The sequence below is a fragment of the Phaseolus vulgaris genome, chromosome 10, assembly GCF_000499845.2.
Source record: "Phaseolus vulgaris cultivar G19833 chromosome 10, P. vulgaris v2.0, whole genome shotgun sequence".
NCBI classification, from domain to species: Eukaryota; Viridiplantae; Streptophyta; class Magnoliopsida; order Fabales; family Fabaceae; genus Phaseolus; species Phaseolus vulgaris.
In genome coordinates, this window is record NC_023750.2 from 10,705,488 (window position 1) to 10,720,703 (window position 15,216).

The 15,216-nt window shown below is 37.2% G+C and overlaps 1 protein-coding gene across 1 annotated transcript; it reads left to right on the top strand.

Moving 5' to 3' along the window:
• The first annotated feature begins 232 nt into the window (after positions 1-232).
• On the top strand, positions 233-8,100 carry LOC137812779 (protein SCAR2-like). The gene is made up of 9 exons (XM_068614979.1): positions 233-656; positions 1,661-1,824; positions 1,984-2,107; positions 2,188-2,317; positions 2,623-2,684; positions 2,774-7,028; positions 7,116-7,202; positions 7,292-7,396; positions 7,504-8,100. The coding sequence occupies exons 1-9, from the start codon at positions 502-504 to the stop codon at positions 7,552-7,554; spliced, it is 5,133 nt and encodes a 1,710-aa protein (XP_068471080.1). The 5' UTR covers positions 233-501; the 3' UTR covers positions 7,555-8,100.
• The last annotated feature ends 7,116 nt before the right edge of the window (positions 8,101-15,216 follow it).

Below are 15,216 nucleotides of genomic sequence, written 5' to 3' on the forward strand. Positions count from 1 at the left end.
ATGTATTTAGTAATAGATGTTACAATTTCACTTTGCAATTAATGCGTTAGTCACTAACTTTATTTTAATTTCTTTAGCAGAAGGTGTTTAAGGAAATTGGCAAGATCCCTAATTAAATTAAATCTGAAATGAATAATTACTTTTGTCATCTCCCAAAAATATGAAAAATATTACTTTGTCTGAAATGGGTTAGGTTAATCAATAAATAGTGAGTGTACTGCTTTTCCTGCTCGGTCACTCTCTTCACGTCTACCACTGACGTACCCACCACCCCCGTATCTTCGTTCATTTCTTTTCCGCAAAACAATTATTTAAAGTAAAAATAAAAATAAAAGGAAATTCTCACACTTTTTCTCTCACTCTCTCTCTCTCTCTCCTTCCATGGTGGAACACCGCAGACGCAGAGTCGCCGGAAGAAGAATAAGAGAGAAGATCGAAGCGTCGAGGCAAGTCGATCGCCAAAAATAGGGTTTTCTAAATTGCCGACGAAGACAAAGAAAAATGCCGCTCTCGAAGTACCGCGTGCGGAACGAGTACAGCTTGGCGGATCCCGAGCTGTATCGTGCCGCCGACAAAGATGATCCAGAAGCGCTTCTCGAAGCCGTCGCCATGGCCGGTCTCGTTGGACTCTTGCGCCAGCTCGGCGACCTCGCCGAGTCAGTTTCTTCTTATTCCGTTCCTTCTGCATTATTTTTTAATTTCTTTGGTTTCGTAATTCTGATTTTCGGTGGTTGCGTTTAGTTGAAAGAGTGGTGAGTTTGGAAAAGGAAAGCGAAAGATTAAAACAAGTGGGAATGTTTAGGTCTGTGCTGGAGTGAGCTTAATTTGGCAAGGTTGTGTGATTTTGGATTTCGTTTGCTGGCTGGATCGAGGAGCTACTTTGGAAGTGGAAGATAGTATACATGCTTAATTCGGTGGTTTTGTTATGGTTTATTGGTTATTAAATGATTAATTTGTTTAGTTAGTTAGTTAGTTTCAAATTTTACGTCTTCTCCTTTTGAGCTTTGTATGCGTAGAGTTTTGAGAGGGCGAGGGGAAGAAATTGAAAGAAAATTGGGCAGTTATAGTTCGGGGATTGATTTAAACTGTTGAGTTGTGTAAGTGTTGCGGTGACCTTGTGGAGGCGTAGAGCTTGACTTGGTTTGAATTTGTCTGACTTATTGTAGACTCCAAACTTGGATTGATGAAGTTCCTGATCGGTTTTGGCTGTATGAGATTAAATTGAGAAGCGTAGTTATTGGGTTTAAGATAGATTTGACTGTTGAAAAAGTATGTTTGTTCTTTGATGTTTTTGGGAATTTGCTGATATTTTAAAATCGGACGAGTAGAGCAATTTTAGTAGACCATCTATAGCTGAGTAGAGTTACTGAACATGTGTGATTTTTCCTTAAGTGAGTATTGGGTTGGGTATTAAGGCTTAACTTTTTCATATGCCACAAATGGCACGCCTTGGTGTCTTAATCATGTGAATCTGGTTCAAATAGTAATAGATGTCATAGTGACATTCTGATTTCCTTGAGGTTAGTTCTACTTGGCGGAGTTTCGATTGTAATAGGATATCTCAACTTTGAAGTTGTTTCCTGCCTTTTTAGTACTGGAAATTTTGACTGCCCCTAGGTGCCATTAAATTCTCACTATTAAACTATTTCATTTTGGTTAGGTTTGCTGCTGAGATTTTCCATGATTTACATGAAGAAGTAATGGTTACTGCTGCAAGAGGCCATGGTCTTATGGCTCGTGTTAAACAACTTGAGGCTGAAGTTCCTTCACTTGAGAAGGCTTTCTTCTCTCAAACTCATCACTCATCATTCTATACTAACGGAGGTTAGATTTCTCTTTACAGAGTCCTATTAAGTTTAACTTCTCATGATCGTAATTTAAATACTGTTAATCTTGTAAAATGCAGGAATTTTTGTTAAGTTGTAACCTTTTGCTGCTATGGTCCCTTTGCTAATTTAAACATACTTGCATATTGCATTACAGGGATTGATTGGCATCCTAATCTACAGTCTGAACAAAATCTTGTGACTCGTGGAGACTTACCTCGATTTATAATGGATTCATATGAAGAATGTCGGGGCCCTCCAAGACTGTTCCTTCTGGATAAGTATGAGTTGATTCATCAATTATATGATTAGAAAGTAATGCTATAGATTTTTGATTTTTTTTCTTCTGGCTTCTTTAAAGGTTCGATGTAGCTGGGGCTGGGGCATGCCTTAAGCGTTATACTGATCCATCATTCTTTAAAATAGAATCAACTTCTCCTGTAAATGCTACCATAGAAGTTCAGAGAGAGAAGAGAATTCGTAAAATCAAGGTACAAAATTTCAATTCTACCATTTATATACAGTTTTTTTACTGAATAATTGTCTTAAATGTTTGATCTTGATATGTTGTGTATTATTGTTTTGCTGAAATTTTTTAAATTATTTCTGTGCATTATCGTCATTCATACACGTATGAGACTGCATATGATACAAGCAGGTGGACAACTTTTAGCTCTGCCTTTTGTTGTATATACCTGGGTTGCATTTCTCTGTAATTACCATAGCAAATAATTTTATGCAATATAAAATTAAATGCTACAATTTTGTAGAAATAATTTATTTTCTTCACTTCCAGCTGAAGAAAGGAGCAAGGCTGAGGGATGGTGAAGCTCCTAATGTTGTACCATCACATTCAAAGTAAGCCCCAATAATTTTATTGTGATGAATCATTTTTATTATTATGTTTTTTAATGATTGGTGGTTCAATTTAATTTCCATCATTGCAGATTACACCAGCTGCTTCTTGAAGAGCGTATTGAAAATGGTTATAGTAATCCTGCACGTCTAGTGAAGTTGAAAAAAAGACAACTGAATGGACCGGCAGTTGAAGCAGATGTTGGTAAGAGTTACATGGAGAAATTTCTGGAAACTCGTTCACCTGATCAAAAAATGGTTTGTGAAACTTCAATCTTTCCACTGCCTGTGAAATTGACATCAGATGATACTAGTGAGACTGGGATTAAAATTCTTGAAATTAGTAGCATCAGTCCTGTGAAAAGGTCAAAAGGAAATAAAAACACCTATTCATCCCTTGATGAGCAGGACTTAGAACTAAAATCATTTTCAGAAATGAATGGTGGGACTGATGGAGATCCTGTGAAGGTGAAAGAAGAAATCTCATCTGGTGTGACACTTCATATATCTTCTAATAATCGGAAGTTGCTTGATGTAGCACAATTGGCTATTGATGAACGAAGGAAAATAGAAGGCAACTTAGATGGGTACCATTCAGATGACGTGACTAGTGAGGTTGACAATTACATGGATGCTTTAACTACCATGGAATCAGAATTGGATACAGACAACGAGTACAAACCTAAGAATAGATTCTTGAATGTTCAAAAGGAAACAAATACTAAGGATAAAGAAGAACGACAACTACAAGCTCATTTTTCAGATTCTCAATCATTTGGGGAGTCTTCAATGTCTGATGACAGTAGTTCTTTCAAACAAGATAGAAATGAAGAACTTATTAAAGTGCAAGCTAAGTCTTCAGATTCTCAATCAACTGGAACCTCCTCTTCATTAGATGATAATAGTTCACTCAGAAGAGATATAAATGGGCAGCATATAGAACTACAAGCTCACCTCTCAGATTATCGATCTGTTGGAAACTCCTCTACATCAGACAAACATGTTTCTTTCATGAAAAATAGATCCTATTTACCTCAGTCTGATTCATCAAGCACCGTCATTGAAAACACACCAGAACCTTCATTATTCACAAATGCTAAGTATTATGGACCGGTGGTTGCAGATGTGCCATCCAACCAGCTTCCCCAAAATGTTGAGTTCCAACACACAGATTGTAGGAGGTCTGTCATGCATGATGATGCTGCTGTTCATGAAGAAGAGATTTCTGATTCCAGGCAAGCCTGTTCAGATAGGACGACTTCAGGACAGTGGTTGTGTTCAGATACTGGATACACCTCACAAGTGGTCATACCTGCAGGGACTGAATCAGGTGAAACCTCATCTGATCCTGTTGAACTTAAGTTAAGGTTAGATGGTGATGATGCAGACAAAACTCAAGAAGATGATGCAGGCAGAACAGGAGATGATGATGATGATGATGCAGGTAGAACAGGAGATGATGATGCAGACAGAAAAGGGCTTGCAGAATCTATTACTTCCAAACCTGTCTCTCTCTCCCTCATAAAAGATAATGCTTGTCCTATGAATTCTTCTGATAAAACATCAATAGACAACTTGGATGATGATAATCCATGTATTCACTCTGATGATTTGTTACAAGTTTCTAATGATTTGGGATTTGCTCATGGAGATGAATCCAATTCTCATTCTGAAATCAAAATGTTCCAAGCAGGACCTACAGATGAAAACATTTCTGAAATTTTGGCTAATAGAGATATTGATTCACCAGGTGAGGATCCTGTTTGCCTGTCCACCAAAGAATTAAAAGTGAATTCAGGTGCTGTGCTGGCTCCTGAATTTCATGACACAAAAGATCAAGGTTCTACTACAGCAACCCAGCTTAATACAGAGACTGTTGTGAAGGTTCCTTCAATGAGTTGCTTTACTGGGGTTCTTTCCTCTGACTCAATTCAAAACAAAACACAGGAGGAACCAGGCTCAGAAGAAATTGAAGTTTCAAATCCTGATCTGGCATCAGAAGTTGACGAGGTACCGAAGATGGTGCATGATGATGAAACAAACGGATCCACCTGCAGTGTTGATCCAGTTGAAGTTGATAGTCGTTTTAAACATCCATCTTCTGATAATCATGTGATGGTAAATGATCTGGTCACTGAAAATGTTCAGTCAGAAGATCAACGTGTATATTCTGTCCCATGTGTTTATAGTGCTGAAAATGGTGTGGGTGTCATTACTAGTCTAGTTTCCAATCAGACTTCTCCTTCAAGGGGTTCTTCAGATTCAGAAGAGCCTCTGTTGAATACGCATTCTTATAAAATGGACTTGAAATCCAATGAAGTAGAATTGATGCAAAGTGCCATGGACACAAATGCAGAGGCGAATGAGAATCAATTGGCACCTTTGCTAGATTTAACATCATCTGATGTAATAAATTCTGCAACCGGTAATATTGCGAAGTTAGAAGAATCTCTTCCTATTTTTGCAGATTCACAGGAGAGGGAAGTTGACGAGGCAGTTTCCAGAGAATCTACAGAACTAGAGGACCAGAAGATAGTGGATCAACCAGAAATTGCTTCTATGGATGCAAAATTGAACCTGAACAAAATTGTTCCTTGTGATCTTTCTGATTCTGGAACATGTAATATTCAGAAGTTCCAACATAGTGCTTTTGTTGATGATGCTGAAACAGTGCCTGAATTTTCAGGGTTGGATGCCCAGCAGTCAGAATCAATATTTAATGGTCAGCATGATCCACTACAAAATGGCAGAGATAGTTTTTCATCACCTTCGGGGAATCAGTGGGGACCTGAAGCTGATTTAGATCTGTTCTCAAAATCCCAAATTGGTGAACTGGTTGAAGAATATCCACTCAGAGATGAAAGAAACTTTGCCTCTGAGAAATCTCAATATCAGAAGATGCAATATCTATTGGAGCAAGAAAGCAATCATGCTACTTCTGAATATGTGTCAGAAATACACGCAGATGAGCCATCACCATTTTATTCCTTGCCACATTCATCTAGTCAGAATGCTGCAAAACTTGTCATGGATCCATTGATGCCTCTTCTTCCTAGCCACTTTCCCAAGGCAACTCAAAATAATCTTGATGAGATGCCACCTTTGCCTCCTCTACCGCCTATGCAATGGAGAATGGGAAAGGTTCAAAATGCTTCCCTACCTTCACATAGAGAAGAATTAGAAGTAAGTCAGGCTTCAGTCCAGCCAATTAGGCTGGATAAAACATCTCTATTTGGTGTGCCAATTTCTGAGAGAGAGACCTCGTTGTATCAGCATCCATTTTTGCCTGTCATGGCTGTGGAAAGTGATAAGCTCGAACATTCTTCTGGGTTTCCTGTTGGTGTTTCAGGGCATCCTGTTGCTATTCCTTTTCAATTTCCTATCATGGTTAATGAATCAAAAGGTCAATATAATTACCTATTTCTGGAGAGAAACCAAATTCCGAATCCCTTCTTATCCTTACCTGTGGCATCTACAGGCATGTCTCCTCATGGTCTCATTGTTGCTCCTGAGGGAAAAGTGATGCAGAATTCAAACCCATTTGTGCCTGTACCAGCAGCTGCATATGCTGTTTCAGTGCATGATTCCATCCCTACAGAAGAAAGTTCAACTCAACCTCCACATAAGTTAATGTTGGAGACTAGATCCGATGATAAATCACTTCAACAGAGTATGACTAATATGGTATCTATGGACGGGCCTCCAAATGGTCACGCAATTGATTCTGGGGGAGAAATTGTACTGAATTCAAACCCTTGCCCTACAATTCCACCTGCTGAATGTGCTCTTTCTGGACAGGATTTCGTTTCAGCTGAAGAAAAACTGCCTCAGCCTCCAAGTCAATTAATGATGGAGCCTAGTTCAGATGATAAAACACTTAAGCAGTCTGTTACTGATGGGGTACCAATGGACAGTCCTGACATTCACATTGTTGCTTCCGATGGAGAAATGGAACAAAGTTCTAACCCAGAGCCTCCAATTCCACCTGTTGAATGTGCTGTTCCCGGGCCTGGACATGATTCTATCATTTCTGAAGGAAAACTGACTCTACCTCCAAGTCAATTAATGTCAGGGACTAGTTCTGAAGTTCAAACCCTGCAGCAGTCTATGCATAATTTGGAAGGGGAACAAGAATGTTTGCCTATCTCATTCATGTCTGCAAACATGGAAAGTATGGAGCCTAATCAGAGTTTCGCAACCAATGAAGGGGGAATGACAATGTCCTTGGATACATCTGATCATACTTCAGACGTGGAGAGTGAAAGAACTAATGGAAAACCAAAGAGTAAGCTTCTTCGTCCTCGAAATCCTCTAATAGATGCTGTTGCTGCTCATGACAAAAGCAAGGTGAGATATTATCAAGTTTTTATACGACACTGAATATCCTTTTGAGGTCTTCATTCTCTCATAAAACTTTGCCTTTGACTACTGCAGCTTAGGAGGGTTACCGAACGGGTCATGCCTCAAATTGCACCGAAGGTAGATGAAAGAGATTCTCTACTAGAACAGATAAGAACAAAGGTTAGAACTTACTTCATTTATGCTTAGTGTACCCTTTTGTATTGAAAGCATTATTTTTATTTGAAAAAAAAACATTTTGGTTCTCTCAGTCCTTCAACTTGAAGCCTGCTGTGACTACGCGACCTAGCATTCAAGGTCCAAAAACAAATTTGAAGCTTGCAGCCATCTTGGAGAAAGCAAACGCAATTCGCCAGGTCTCTTTTTCATCTGTTTATTTAACTGTAATAGGCGTGTGCTTCTGTCTCGATGGTTTTACTCACTTTTCAGAGTTCACTAATTTGATAGTTGTTTAAATAAATAGGCTTTGGCTGGAAGTGATGAAGATGACGATGCGGATTGGAGCGATTCTTGAATTTACTATTAGAAGTGTTCTCAGCTGGTGGATGTTTTTGACACTCTGGTTCTTTCTTGAGCTTGATTTATATAGTCACGCTCCCTTTTAATGAATAGGAAATCTCCCTGAAATGCAAGATTCTTTATCCTACTCTGTTCATATATGATACTCTGAACTCCATATAGGATATAGCTTTCTTAGTCTTCTTTCTTCACATATATATGCATGAAAAATTGTACTAGCATGTAGATTAGCTTCGATGTCTCAGAGGTGGAACTCACTTCACTGAAGACGACTCAAGTTCAGCGTGCAAGCGCTGTACAAGTCTAGATCCATGCTATCAAGAAATATCCCCATGCCTCCCGTTCACATATAAGCACATGTATATTTGTGTCGTGTCATAATTTTTTTTATATTTAGTCACGAGTATCCAATTTTGTAATTCTGTGATGTAGTTGTGTTTTGTGATAATTGCCCATTTATCATGTAGTTCATCTGTGTCCAGTATAGTAACATATATACGTGAGTAAAATCATTTCAGTGTACAGTCCACTATTACCATTATTCATTGTTCAATCCCTCTTTATGATTACTGTTCTTGTTATATATTAGCAAGTAAATTGGAAAAAATGGAAGAGATAAATTAAAGTGATACTAAAATATGTCATCAGATTGCTTTCGGTATCTTCAATTGGCAATTTCTTCCTGCACCATATCACTGCACCCAATTTCATTGGAAAAGACAAAAATGCCCTTAAAAAATGGGTTACATATAAAAATACATTCTGGATCCCCTTTTTTGGAATGGCTTCTTCTTCCTGTACCCCTATATTTTTCTTCCTGCACCCCCACAATTTTGTAAATCCCAAAACTGGCCTTCACCTTTTTATTTGAAAAAACTGGATCGGAAATTGGGATCCGGCAGTGTGCTACGGATTCATCAATTCGAAAGTGAATTGTGTTGCTTTCTAGATGAGGGGATGTTCTAGAAACAAAATTTGCATAAATTGTTGATTTTCGTTGAATTTAGAAGCCTAATTTTTATTACGGATTGATGGATATGAAATGCTTTATTCAATAATGGATTTCTGTATTTTGCATTTTATTTACTCATCATTCATTAAAGTTATGCAAAGTAAGAGAAAAGGGAAACGCATAAATACAAATATTGTCATGACTCATGATAGTTATAATTGACCTGATGTTCGTTCTAGATGTTCTGAAACAAAGTTCCAGTTTTGGGAACCATATTCCTTCACAAGTTTATTAAGTGTCTCATCTTGGGAGGGTCTCCAATGTCCTCTTCTGCAGCCCTTTTTACTCTCTCACCACTGTTGCTGCTGCTAGCTCTTTCCATATTGCTTCATTCAATACGCAGCTTTAGATCTAATTAAATTCTGCTATTTGAACATTTTTTTAGCATAAAAAAAAAAAAGGAAAAGAACACCAAAAACCAACTAAAAAAAAAAAGAAAAAAAACATAAAGCTAGAATTAAATAAAAGTGAAATGAGGAGCAGAAAACTTGTTCGGAACCTAGGAAATGTTGGAGCAGAGGGTTGGTTTTCTCTTATTTGAAGTTTTTCTCTTTTATTCATGATTCTCTCAACATGCTTTCACTTGTTTTATTAATTAACTAGTTACTACCGAAAGCACCAGTATGGAAAGGTCCTGGACACGCCAATACGAAATTTTACAAGAAGTGTCAATTCGAAATTTTACTAGATTTCATAATTCGGAATGAAAAAAATAATATAGATTTCCTATTCCATAAAACTATCGACTGTATTGTGGAAAAACTGTGAAGGTTTCTTTGAAAAAGCTGTGACGGTGGTGCTTTGAGTTGGTTTTCTTCTTTGGTAGTGCTTTGAGTTGCGTAGGAGGTGGATTTACAGTGGTGGTGGACGGGGTCGTTTGCACTTTAACATTGTTGTGAGGTAAGAATCGATTTAAGCTTTTTTATCGCATTTTGTTCGAGCTTAGGTAGTGACGGATACCGATATCCGGAAGTCTTCTTTTAACCTTACGGATGTAAGCGTCCGTAAGTCAGTAACATGTTTTGCACCATATCACTGCCTTACGGATATAATTATCCGAAATTTCGTTTTGTATTATGGATTTAAATATCCGTAGTTGTATTTTGAATTATGGGTATCCATATCCGTAGTTGTTTTTTGGATTATGGATATCCATATCCGGAATAGTTGACTATTTTTCGCAAGCTAAGTAAAAAAAAAATTCCAGCATTGTGAATGGATACACAAGACTCATACATGGGAATTTCAGGAGAAATTGATGTGTGAGATGGATTAGATGATGTTGATATGGAGCAGTCAATAACTTACAATGTGTTAGATAATGAAGATATGACACATAAGTGTAGTGAGGCATTTACTACAAATGAGGTAAGGTAAATGTTGGGGTTTTGAATGTTATTGTTTATGAATGATTTTAAAATTTGGCATATGTTATTGTAGGTATTTCGTGACCGAGATGAGCTGTTAGAGTGGGCGAGAAGTGTTGGTTATAGTTATGGGTTTGTTATTGTTATATTAAAGTCGGATACATGGACGGGTCAATGAGAAAGGATGACATTCGTATTATTAGGTTGTGAGAGAGGAGGTAAATACAGGCGGTATAAAAAAGACGTAAATATAAGTAGAACGAGAAGTAGGAAGTGTGAGTGTCCTTTCAGATTGCGAGGCAAACCAGTCAAAGGTGGTCAAGGGTGGATGGTTGAATTAATTTGTGGATCTCACAATCATGATTTGACAGAGACAATGGTAGGTCATCCGTAACCCAATACTTGTGCCTATGGATGGATTTATCCGTAACCCAATATTTGTGCCTATGGATGGATTTATCCGTAACCCAATATTTGTGCCTATGGATAAAAAAATCCGTAAGTCATACAACTGTTTATGGATGGAAAAATCCGTAAGTCATACAACTATTTATAGATGGAAAAATCCGTAACTCATTAACATGTCTATGGATGAAAAAATCCGGAAGTCAATCAGGTGCCTATGGATATCAATATCTGGAACATATAAGTGTTAATAGTTAAAACCAGTACATGAGTTGCGACTGTGTGTTGGGTGCAGATGTGAGGGTTGGGTGCAGGTCTCTAATTCACATTCATCACTTGACCTAATCTAAAATTCATTAAGGACACTTTTGTCTTTTCAAATCTAAGATCGGATGCTAGTTTGAATTGATCAGGTGCAAGAAGAATGTGCCTCTGGATTTTCTTATTCAGAATGACTTTTGATTTTTGTTTTTGGATTTTTATTTCCAAAACACAAAAATATTAGGAAGAATTTGCTTTTCAATTTGCACTTTGCGAAGTTGATGAACATCGCATCTGTAAGTAGTGCTAAGCTAGCAAATGATTTGGAGTATTCATGAAGACATTCTGTGTAGAGTTTCTTAGTGATGGAGATCAAGCCCAAGAGGACATGGAGGCCAATCAACAAGATCAAGAGGAGGTGGAGGCACAAATAGAAGACGCCCATGGAGGTCAAAGTCCACCTCAAAGGATTACAAGAAGCATGTTCAAAGCTTTGGGAGCTAGAGGACATTTATTTTCTCTTTTTATAATTTCTTTAGTTGAAGGTGCTTAGAGGGAAACATTAGAAACCTCTTTTGTTTTAGCATCTTTTAGTCTTTAGTTAGGAGTCTTAGGGGGTGTGTGTTAGTAGATAGGTGTAGGAGTAGAAAAGGAGGTGCCAAAGTGAAGGAAGAGGTCACACCTTCCTCATGCTTTGTTTTAGGCGCAAATTCTAGAAGCTTTTTGGGAGGGAGTTTTTTTGAATTTGTGTAGCTTATATTTCAGCACCTTAGGCTATAAATAGAGGTGCTCTCTTTGTATTTTTCAGATTGGAATTAATCTAAGAAAACTCTACTCAAATTTTGAGTGACCTTTGGAGAGCTTTTGGAGCCTTCTTCTCTAGTCTTATCTTGATGGATCAATGGAGTCCTCAAGTGGCGGCATCACTCTCATCTAGGAGCATTCCACACTTCTAGTGGCGAGATCATCCATCGTCCTTCCATCTTCATGAGCATTCTCTTCTCCTTCCTTTCTTCTTCTTCAATTGTTCATGTTGCTTTGTGTTCTTGAATTTTTCAGTTTCGGTTTTTCTATTTTTTCCAGCACTATGTTCTGTTTCTGTTTTTAATTTCTGTTTTGGTTCGGTTCATTTGATCATTTGTTCAATTCTGTTCGGTCAATTCCAGTTTTAATCTCTTTGTTGATTCAATTTGACAATATTTGGTTCATCCAAATGAGTTTGGGATTTGGTACTAGTTATTGGTGAGTTCTTGTCTTAGAACAATGATCCAACTCTAAGAAAAGTGCCTCTATATTTTCCAGCTCAAGGTGATTCCTAAAAATGTCAAAAATCTTGTTCTATGTGGCTATTGGAATCACATCACTTAGACTCGTTGAATACTTTTTAAAAAAAATTTAATATAACATTAATTATTTTTTACTAATTATATCTTTTATATATATATATATATATATATATATAGGTATATATATATGTATATATATATGTATATATATATATATATATGTATATATATGTATATATATATATGTGTATGTATATTTATGTATGTATATAGTTAGTATATGTAGTGATTTAATAATGGAAACGAGCAAAATAAGAACCTTCAAATAGAAAATTTATCGTGAAAAGTTTTGATGAAAGATAAAAAAAAGGATAGAAGAGAGTACCGTTTTTGGCGTCCAGATGTTTCGGATTTGAGAGATTATTAATTTAGTTTTTGAGAACGAAACGGTCACGTGTAAAAAATTTATTGATGTTTTCTTTATAGTTATTAAAATTTAGCTGCAGAAATGCTTCCTCTATTTCTAATCAAATTAAAAAAATTGATTTGATAATATATTGATATTTAATAGATTTGTTTATTACATAAATTGCAGATAAAATCTCAAATCTAATTGAAATGATGGGTGGAAATACAATTTTGTAAGGGAGGCACTGATAACAATAAATTAAGCCCAATCTGCTACATGGTTGGAAGTGAAGGTAAGTTGAACCTAAATATAAAAACCAATAAAATAATTATACTAACAATTTTTTCAAATTCCAAGCACCGCATCATGAAGTTATTATTCTCTCGGACTTTGGGTTGTTAACCCTTTATCTTAAGAAAAATCTCTTTTTATTTATTAAAATTAAAATAGTTTTTAAATTATTTTAGTTTTCTAGTTTCAGTTTTAAAACTATATTTTTTCTTTATTGTCACATCTTCTCTAACCCTACTATCGTAAAAATAGTTTTGAAAATTGATTGTTAAAATAATTTTTTATCCTCAAAAAATATATTACTAGAAAATTATTAAATGAAAATTAATTTTAAAATAAAAAATATACATTTATTATATTGACGAAATTAAAATTAGATAGTATTTTATAGACTAAAAATTTATCGATATCTAAATTAATTTCAAAATTTATAAACTAGCTTTTAAATTGATATTTGTGATATTCTAGGACTGTTCGATATTTAGGACTGTTCGATATTAAGGAGACCTATGACTTATTGATTACGATTAAAGGTGTGGATCGAGAAACAATGACGAATGGCATGGGGGCACGGAAGTTGAGCGGCCAAAATATTTCCAAAATAGAAAAAATATATCTACCCGGATCTCGCCTAAAAAAGTGGAAATACAAAAACGTGATTTTTTTTTCTATTTAACATAATAATAACAAAGAAAAATGACTAAATCAACAACAACAAAAAAGAAGAAGGGGGAAAGTAGTTTTTAACCAACATCTTGATTAGTTAACGAAGAAAAATGAAGGTTTTTTCGAACTCAAGGGAACTATCTACAAATGAGAGAACTGAAGAAGAAAAAAGGATAAAAAAATTATTTTGTGTTGGCTCAAGGGAAAACTTTAACTCTTCAACAAATCTAAAACCTAAAAAAGCCTTTTGAGCCAAAACAAACTGGTGGCCACTGTGGGTGTGGGGCAGGTAAAAACTGTTCCTACACCAACATTACACTGAAAATAGGATTTAAAGAAAAAATGATGACACTATGTCGAACCTTAAACCAAATGCGGCAACAAAAATGAAGAATGAAGTTGCATCAGTTCAGCAACTTATGGAGACTGTACTGGACTAGACTTCAGACATCGGCACAGGTCGGCTCGGTGGTCTGGTTGAGATAGTGGGTCACGTAAGTGGGCCTAGAGATGCCTGTGTTGAAACCCGTATATATATATATATAAGGCCTAATCAGCGAGAGAGTGCATGTGCTAGGGTCTTCAGGGAAAGCTGGTACATGAGTTGGTACCCTGACGGCCATGCTGTTAAGATTGTGCACTCCGAAGAGGAAGATTTTGTGCGGTTGTTGTGCTAAGATTATGTAACAATGTAACAAAATGTCCTCCCTGCAAACCTAATTTCACTAGAGATAAGCTTTGGTGAGAGAGGGGTTGTTACAATGAGGTAACCTAAAAGTAGTCTATAAAAGGGAGTTGAGATCCCTGGTAAAGGTATACCGTTTCTAAGACTGAAACTAGTATCTTATTTACTCATTGTTTCTATAAGCCCTGAACTGACTTGATTGTTGAAGTGCAATCAACAGGTAGGGTCCCCTCTGTTTCAACGGAGCCGCCTTCCAACATCCAAGGGAAGCACATAATCCACTAGAAATAGGAGGAGCCAGCGCTTGCCTTTGAAGTCAACCGGCGACCAGATCAACCATATGGAACAGAGACCATGCAGGAGCTTCAACGAGATACTATAGAGGCCGAGACCAGATGAAGGATTTCGAGTGGTGCAAGATCATATACAAGAAGAAGCTAGCGTTGCCCAAGAACACATGCACCTAGAATTACAAGAAAAGCATGAGCACCGACAAAAGGAAGCCCATGAGGAACAAATGAAGCTCATGGACGATGTATAAATGACCTAAAAATTGATGGAGGATGTAGTTAAAACCCACAAAGAAATACTGAAGGAGAACGAAGCTTTGAGGAAGACGATTATTGTTCTCGCCAGTTGACTTGGTTGCCGGTTGACTGGAACGGCAGCCTCAGGCCCGCCTGTCTCCTCCTGCAGTCGAACTTCCTTGGTAGAAGAACACTTCACTTGTAAAGACAAAATGGCGCCCTTACGTTCGTTTGCACTCCAACGCTCAAGTCAGTAAGGGCTAAAGAAACAATAATGTGTGTAAAGCAGTTTCAGTCTTAGAAACGGCATACCTTGCTAGTGTTCTTATCACCCTCTTTATAGGTTGTATCTAGGGTTACTTCTGTGATGCTCCCACGTCTCTTAGTGGGCTTAGGGTTCCTACGAGAATGTCCTTGCGCCGCTATCACACAATCTTAGCGTAATTTGGCGCATAGGACTTCCCTTTTCTAGAGTGCATAAACCTAACAGCGTAGCCGCCAAGGTACCTACTCACGTACCAGCGGTACGGCATCATCTGTTCTGTGGGTGCCCTAAGTATCCACGTGCCATGCATGCAGTCTTTCCCTGGAAACCCTAATCCTAACGGGCCTTAGCGCCTCCAAGGAACACTTGCTTGTGCCGTACCCGAATGTACCACACACACCCCCATGCATGATCCTCTTGTGACTTAGGTCTTTTTCTGGTATCTGGGTGTTAACTTTATGTTAACTCATACTGTTTGTGGGA